At 41.9% G+C, this 8,443-nt stretch overlaps 1 protein-coding gene across 2 annotated transcripts in view; it reads right to left on the bottom strand.

Annotated features, from left to right (window-relative positions):
- Window positions 1-310: 310 nt before the first annotated feature.
- Window positions 311-8,443, bottom strand: part of LOC147673709 (uncharacterized) — a 31,640-nt gene continuing 23,507 nt past the window's right edge. The window contains exons 3-4 of one of the 2 annotated variants that reach the window (XM_086947629.1): window positions 1,807-3,249; window positions 317-1,776 (exon numbers count right to left, since the gene is read on the bottom strand). In XM_086947629.1, coding sequence (XP_086803755.1) covers window positions 415-1,776; window positions 1,807-3,249 — 2,805 coding nt within the window. In that variant the 3' untranslated portion in view covers window positions 317-414. Of the gene's footprint in view, window positions 3,250-8,443 lie in introns of both variants that reach the window. The other variant, XM_086947628.1, reaches the window with a different exon arrangement.

The following is an 8,443-nucleotide window of genomic DNA, read 5'->3' as shown; positions in this document are numbered from 1 at the left end:
AGCTTTGATTCCAATTGATACCGCATATGGCCTGAACAAGCTATAGATTGAAACATAGAGATGAAATAATCAGCTATTATGAAGCATGATTTCTGTGTTTAAACCACTGTGAGAAATGTGTTAGTCAATTACAAATTTGGACTATGGTGCATGAGTGTTGATGTAACTTTGTATACATTTAATAATATTAAAATACAAAAAGAAGTTAATAACAACTGTTCAGGGAGGCTGCTTTATAATGTCAGATCCTGTGCTCTGGGATGTGGTGTTTGACAATAGACACAAAAGCAGCAGACACAGCATTATTTTTATCATTGCTTTAATAGTTGAAAGACACAGTCTGGAACATAAGCACCCAAATCGAAATTTTAATTTCTGTGATTATTTTTTTAAGGAAAACATTGTGTTTTGATCTCACAGTGGCCCAGGAAATCTGCGCTGATTTGGTGACCATTGGTACTGGTAGTTATATTGGTATTGACGGTACGGAGCTTGTACTTGTGGACGTTGTGGTTGCATTGGTAGCTGCTGTTCAGGTGGTGAGCTCTCTTGGGGCTGTTGTTCTGACTCTGCTTCTTGCGTCCCACTGCATTGCAAAGATGGGTCTGGTTTAGACTGATATTGTGGAGATGGCTCTTGCTTGCCTTGCTCTTTCTGTGGGGGATCTGTCTTCCCCTGATATTGTGCAGATTGCTGTTGCTTGGCTTGATCTTGCAGCAGAGGTGCATCTTTAACCTGGTATGGTGAGGATGGCTCTTGCTTATCCTGCTCATGCGGAGTGGGGAGGTGTTTTTCCTGGTATTGAGTAGACAGCTCTTGCTTGTTCTTATTTTGTGAAGGAGGGATGTCTACATTCTGATATTGGTAAGATGGCTTTAGTTTGTACTGGTCAGAGGGTGATGAAGCTTGCTTTTCTTGATGTTGTGCAGGTGGCTTACATACATTCTGATCTTGTTGTCCCTGAGCTTGATATGATTGGTTTTGTTTGTTCTTGTCCTGCAGGGCATAATCTTGACCCTTAGAGTAATCCTGGTCTTGCTGTGAGCCATATTTCTTATCCTGGTCTTTGTCAGAGCCCCCTTTCTCACCCTGATCTTGTTGTGAGCCATATCTCTGACTCTGGTCTTGCTGGGAACTGGATTTAATGTCCTGATCTTCAGAGGCACCAACTTTCTTACCCTGGTCTGGCTGTGAACCATATCTCGTACCCTCTTCTTGCTTAGAACCATATTTATTATCCTGATCTTTGTCAGAGCTGCCTTTCTTACCCTGATCTTGTTGTGAGCTATTTTTCTGATTCTGGTCTTGCTTAGCGCTGAATTTCATGTCCTGATCTTCATATGCACCAACTTTCTTACCCTGATCTTGCTGTGAGCCATATCTCGTATCCTGGTCTTGCTGAGAACCATACTTCCTGCCCTGATCATTGTCTGAGCCACTTTTCTTACTCTGATCTTGTTGTAAGCCATATGTCTGACCCTGGTCTTGCTGAGTGCTGTCTTCTTTGTCTAGATCTTCATAGGCCCCAACTTTCTTAAGCGTTTTTTGCTGTGAGCCATATCCTGCATCTTGGTTTTGTTGAGAACCATATTTCTTGTCCTGATCTTTGACCGAGCCACCTTCCCTACCTTGATCTTGCTGTGAGCCATATTTTCTATCCTGGTCTTGCTGAGAACTATATTTCTTGTCCTGATCATTGCCAGAGACACCTTTCTTACCCTGATCCTGCTGTGAGCCATATCTTGTTTGTGGGTCTTGCTGATAGCTATATTTCTTGTCCTGATCTTGGTAGGGACCACCTTTCTTATCCTGATCTGTGTCAGAGTCTATTTTCTTATCCTGATCTTGACGTGAGACATATTTGTGACTCTGGTCTTGCTGGGCACTGGATTTGATGTCCTGATCTTCATAGGCACCAACTTTCTTACCCTGATCTTGCTGTGAACCATATCTTGTACCCTGTTCTTGCTGAGAACCATATTTTTTACCCTGATCTTTGTCAGAGCTGTCTTTCTTACCCTGATCTTGTTGTGAGCCATATTTCTGATTCTGGTCTCGCTGAGCACTGGATTTCATGTCCCGATCTTCATAGGCACCAACTTTCTTACCCTGATCTTGCTGTGAGCCATATCTTGTATCCTGGTCTTGCTGAGAACCATGTTTCTTACCTTGATCTTTGTCAGAGCTGTCTTTCTTACCCTGATCTTGTTGTGAGCCATATTTCTGATTCTGGTCTTGCTGAGTTCTGTTTTCTTTGTCCTGATCATCATAGGCCCCAACTTTCTTACCCTGATTTTGCTGTGAGCCACATCCTGTATCTTGGTTTTGTTGAGAACCATATTTCTTCTCCTGATCTTTGACGGCGCCACCTTTCCTACCCTGATCTTGCTGTGAGACGTATCTTGTATCCTGGTCTTGCTGAGAACCATAATTCTTGTCCTGATCATTGCTGGAGCTACCTTTCCTACCCTGATCTTGTTGTGAGCCATATTTCTGACTCTGGTCTTGCTCAGTGCTGTATGTCATGTCCTGATCCTCATAGGCACCAACTTTCTTACCCTGATTTTGCTTTGAGCCATAGCTTGTATCCTGGCCTTGCTGAGAACCATATTTCTTGTCCTGATCTTTGACCGAGCCACCTTGCCTAACCCGATCTTGCTGCGAGCCATATCTTGTATCCTGGTCTTGCTGAGAACCATATTTGTTGTCCTGTTCCTTGTCGGAGCTTCCTTTCCTACCCTGATCTTGCTGTGAGACATATTTCTGACCCTGGTCTTGCTGTGAGCCATTTGCCTGATCCTGATCTTGCTGTGAGCCATATTTCTGGCCCTGGTCTTGCTTAGAACTGTATTTTGTATCCTGATTTTCGAAGGAGCCACCTTTCTTATCCTGATCTTGAAAAGAGTTCTTGTCCTTATTTTGCTGCGAACCAATTACCCTGCCTTGAACTTCAGATGAACCACCTTTCTTGTCCTGTTTTTCTTGAGATTGGCCTTGTCTATCTTCATGTGACTTCTGATTACCCTTATCTTGATGATACGGTTCTTGTTTGCCTTTCTCTTGCTGATGTGGTTCTTGCTTTTGCCCGGGTTCTGAACTGCAAGTTTCATCTGCTGGGTGGAATGTCTTGTAATAGGCTTTAGAAACTGTGCTGATTAGATCCATAAACTCATTGAAATCGACTTGTCCATCATCATTTTCATCCAGAATTTTCAGCATTGATGCAATAGTCTCAGGGTCTTTGGGATTCTGCAAGACAATACACAGAGAACCATTATGTTTACTACATTTCTTTTAAGATTGAAAGTAAGGGATATTGGTGTTGTTCATGACAGGCATTCCAGTAACGCAACAACTCAAATTCTAGAAGTTGGGGCCTAATAAAGAGTTTGGAAGACACTGAAAATACCCCCTTTTTTTAAAGAAACTCTTAATACAGACTAGATTGTGTCAGCTAAACATTTGACGCAGTAATATCCCTACGGGGGAAAGAATTCAGCCGGTGGATTCTACTATGAATTAAGAGTATCCTCCAGAAACTGGTGAATTTTCACTTTCCTCTATATTATAAAAGAGGCTGTTATCATTACTAGTGGATCTGTCAAGCACCTATGGGGTATTTTGGATTGTATGACATTACCCGGCATGCATTTACCCTGCATGCTTTTACCCCGCAGTTTTTACTCTGCAAAATCTTTTACAACACAGGCCTTTACAATGCACTCCATTTCTCTTGAGTTGGAATGCAGACCTCAGCGTAGACCTTACTATCCTTGAAGCATGCGTAGGCACCTGCTTTTACTATAGCGTGAACTGTGGTGGGTCCCTGGGAGGTGGCGATGGTGGTCTTCTGCTGGACTTCTGTCTGAAACGTTAAGTCAGTTAATGCTGCAGAGTCCATTATATCCGCCAAATTCTTAATCATGCCCAAAGTGTATTGCAACAATTCTTGTAGTTCCTGACACGGGCGGTGGCAGCAGATCTATCTGTCCATGTGGCTTCAGCCGCCAGTTTTTGTAATTTATTCATATATCTAACGAGCTCTTAATTTTGCCAAGAAATACCAATGGCGTTGCACCATTAAAACCTGAAGGTTGTGTGGATCGCATCAAATGTCTCTGGTGATGCTAAAACCAAAGTGTTCTGCGTTTAAAGTCTTCTTTCAATAGCCATACTTCCACTACTACCTTCTAGTGCATTATTATTATTTGTTGCGGTGTTATACATTTGCTGTGAAGGGTCAATAGGGTTAGAAAATCCTGATGTGAAGAAATTAAGACAGGTACATTTTTGTTATGCCCTGTGCCAGAGCTAGAATGGGGATTTCAGACTTGTCTATTTTGGGCCTGGCAAGCTGACGGTAGGTCTTGCTGAAAACCCCAGCCAATGCAGAATATCTACACCAGCAAGTAAATGTATACTTGCTGCGGGTGACTTGAATTTGGGGGGAAAGGGGAAAGGGAGTAAAACGGAAGCACCGGACTGGAGTTTGCTGCCTGTTGCAGAATCTTTTTAGTAGTGGAATGGCACACGCTGCCTCAATATGGTGATAGATTAAAAAGATTCTGACAGAAAACAGAGAAGAATAATTGGTATATGTGTTCAGTTGAATTGGAAAAGTGCCATATGACATAAAAAAATGTTAACAAGGCTTCCCAGCTTCAGCAGCATTAGCTGTTAAATTAGCCATGGGCTGACCTGGAAACTAGACTTGTGCCCAGCACTCTCCCGCCAAGAACACCGGACAGAACAAGAGAACAAACCAGGAGGCAACGCACACCAGCTAAATGAGCCAAGGCAGATGGGGCCCAGAGAAAAGCAAACAGGGAACTGCGGCAACTGAGTAAGAAGAAAACAATAAGGATGAAGATTTGACATGATTGCTAACTGGTATGTATACGAAGAGCCCGTGCACCCAGCGAGACCTTGCTAGACAAAGACTATAAGCGGTGGCTAGACTCAAATAGGGCTCTGCCATCATTTAACTGGAAGTGACATTAACCCCATGAAGTGAGTGAGTGAGTTAGAAGTCTTGTGTTCCCATTCCTTTGAATTTCCATTGACATGTCTTCCTGTTTCTATCCCTGCCGGTTGTTTGCATGTTATCTGAATCCAAACACAGTGAAAAACTCAGGCTGGGCTAATCTTCACCTCACCTCCTTCTCCCTTAAGATCCCTTTAAGACTCTCAATGTCTTCAACCCATTCAATACCAAAATCTGGAATAAGCTGAATATGTATTTCTTAGATATTCATCTAGTCACTAGCACACAACTGGAGGCAATAAACTGGGTAAAGAAGTTGTATGACGGTGTATCCGTTGACAAAACAATCGCTGTAAAAACATGAAAGTCTGCCAAAAAGAAAGCCCTTTGATAAATGACGACCTAAAAAAAGATAAAAAAGATACATCTCAATACTTCAGAACACCTAGGAAAAATCAAGGGAAACATCCTTTACGACACAACTTTTACCACGCAGTGCCTTTACAGCGCAGGTTTTTCAACGCAAGTCATTACAACGAATTGGGCTGGGGGGCGCTCTAGGATAGGTAATAGTTTAATTTACTATCCAACACCTTCCCTACTATCCACGGGGACCTGAGTTGGAATAGTAAATTAAACTATTCACTATCCAGCACCCCCCAACGCAAGTCGGTGTAACGACTTGCGTTGAAAAACCTGCATTGTAAAAGCGTGCGTGGTAAAAGCATGCGTTGTAACAACGTACATCCAAAATCAAAGAACCTTACTGACAAAATGTATCTTCATAAGGATAAAACATACAAATCATACATCAAAAAAGTCAAGATAATCCACTATTTAAGAAGTATATACAACACCTAATGCCCTGTCAAGGAACTCCATAAATACTACCAAAATTCCAGTGAAAGCACTTGAACAAGTTTTCCTCCTTCACAAGACGTCTGCAACAAACTGGCGATGCATTATTTCTCCAAAGCAGACACCTAAGATTGTTATCTGGAAACACCTCTTAGGTGGAGATGCCACTTTGGACAAGCACTCCAGCAATAATGGATGGTTTGCTATAGTTCTTCTGAGAAATAACAATGACACAGTTTCCAGACCATGTATAAGCCAGTGGCCCTTTGGACCCATGCCCACTACAAATATTCAATTCAATGGAATTCTACTATCATCATCAGCGGCTATGTCAGCATTGAATGCAATCAACTATTCTCTACATACAGGAATCTTTCCACAAGACTTAAAGAGAAAATACACAGAACCATTGATCAAGAAGAATAAACTGAACTGAGAAGGCCGTCTTAATAAGAGACCAAATTCTACTGGACTATTTATAAAGAGCAGCATTTCAATAGATCTCTCAATGTCTAGAAAACAACCACTTACTCTTAGAATACCAACCAGGATTCCACCCAGGAAGAGACAAAACATCTGCTCTAATCATTATATGGGATGACTTTTAAAAAAATTAAAAAGCAAGTGTAGCTACACACCATCTCCTGGATTTCTCTGTGTCTTTTAACACAGCTCACCTTCCAATCTTACATCTCAGTTTTAAAGAAATTAGTATTGATGGATAACTCTAGATTAGATCTCCTCCTACCATCATGACTGGGCAAACATGATATATATGCCCCTCATCTCCTTGGCACTTTACAAAATGAAAAGAGTGTTTCAAGGTGCTATCATTTCTTCTCTCTTCTTCAGAGTATACAAGAAACCATTACCGGAGCTAGTTCACTATTTTCACCTTGTTTGCTGCAAGTATGCAAGTAACACACAAATAATACTCAAACTGGAAAAGCCAAAAGATCTACAAAACTCTAAAACGGCCACAAAGACGTAGAGCAATGCATGATGTGTGACTATTTTGAACTAAATCCATCAAAAACTGAAATACTCACTTCTTGAAATTGGAAAGTTATCATCCATTAACCCTGGCCAGATTATCTAGGACCCCTACCAAAAATACCATGAGAGATTTGAAGGATTGAGATTTTCATGAATTCTGCTTTTTCAATAAAAGCATCAGCAAGCAAAACTGCCAAAATTACCATAAGAAGTTTGGAAGCTTAAAATTGTCATGGACACTGCTTTCTCAATGAACGCACAAGCGAGCAAAGTATCAAAGTCAACATTCTACACTATGAAGACACTTTATCAAATTTTCCCCATCCAAGATTTCCACAAAAAGTTCAACTAACAACTCATCCACTGAAAAGTTGACTACACAAATTGTCTGCATCACTAGTTCCTCTGTCAGCCATGAGATGATTCCAGTGGATTTTCAGATCACTATCAAGATAATATATTTTGGTAGATTTCTAAGCATAGTCGGATCGCATAGCAGACCGTTCTTAAGGTTTTTGTCACTGGACTGTGCTTGATACAAATACTCCACTGAGCTTGTCTTTATTTCTTGTCCGCCCTATGCTAGGATGCTCACTGTTGATATGATGACAGTGAATGGTGTGATATTGCTTGTTTTATTTATGTACAGCTTTTTAAGGTTTTTAACTGAAATAAAGTATCTTGTGAGTAATTCGAGTGGATTTGAAACTCAGCTGCAAAATTGCTTTTACATCTAAAGGTACTGCCACACATGCATGGAGAAGTGTGGCTCACTGGTTAGAGGAGGCAGACCTGGAAGCAGAGGTCAGCCCGGGACCAGGGTTCAATTCCCGGCTCGGTGGGGGCTTGAGTCCTAAAATGTCCACGGACTCGACAATTCTCGCTCCGGTGCCTACTCGATTCACAGGTTCACACTCTGCGACTCTGGGCAATAGCTTGCTTAATCTCCACAACGGCCCCTCGCGGCGGGGTGCCTGGCTTTCACCTTGCGGATACCCGGCCGGAGTTATCTCACAGGGGAATGCCAGGACAGGTTCCCTAAGCAAGCGCTTAGAAACCGCTCGGTGATTTGCACTATATAAATTCCTGTACATTTACATTTACATTATACAACTTCCGTGCCCTGAGGGGCATATTATCAACAACTAGCGATATTTATCGCTAAATAAGCTTAGCAACGTTTTTTCTATTGCCATGCATTGCCGGATTTTATCCCAGAGATAACGTGCTATTAGCAACGTTTATCTCAAATGCGATAAAATATCAGGCGATAGCGGCTTAATGCTTGAATATCGCTGGAAATCCAGCGATATTCAGGCATTAATGCCAATAGGGTCTTAACCTGAATATCCACCTCCCATTGGATATACAGGTTAAGAAGTGGTCTGAGCAGGCGTTCGTTTTCAGCGATATTCGCGCTCAGCGCACATTTTGTAATCGCTACGCCTGCGTTGATAATAGGCAATAGTGATGTTAACAACTGCTTTCAGTTGCTAACAGGTTGGGTACGCCCACTTTGCATGTCATTAGCGATAAATATCGCTGACATGCAAAGCGGGCCCCAAACCGCTCGCTATCGCCTACAAATTGTTGCTAACTGCTGTT

This window comes from Lissotriton vulgaris, chromosome 12, assembly GCF_964263255.1.
Source record: "Lissotriton vulgaris chromosome 12, aLisVul1.2, whole genome shotgun sequence".
NCBI classification, from domain to species: domain Eukaryota; kingdom Metazoa; phylum Chordata; class Amphibia; order Caudata; family Salamandridae; genus Lissotriton; species Lissotriton vulgaris.
This window is presented reverse-complemented; position numbering and strand designations above follow the sequence as displayed.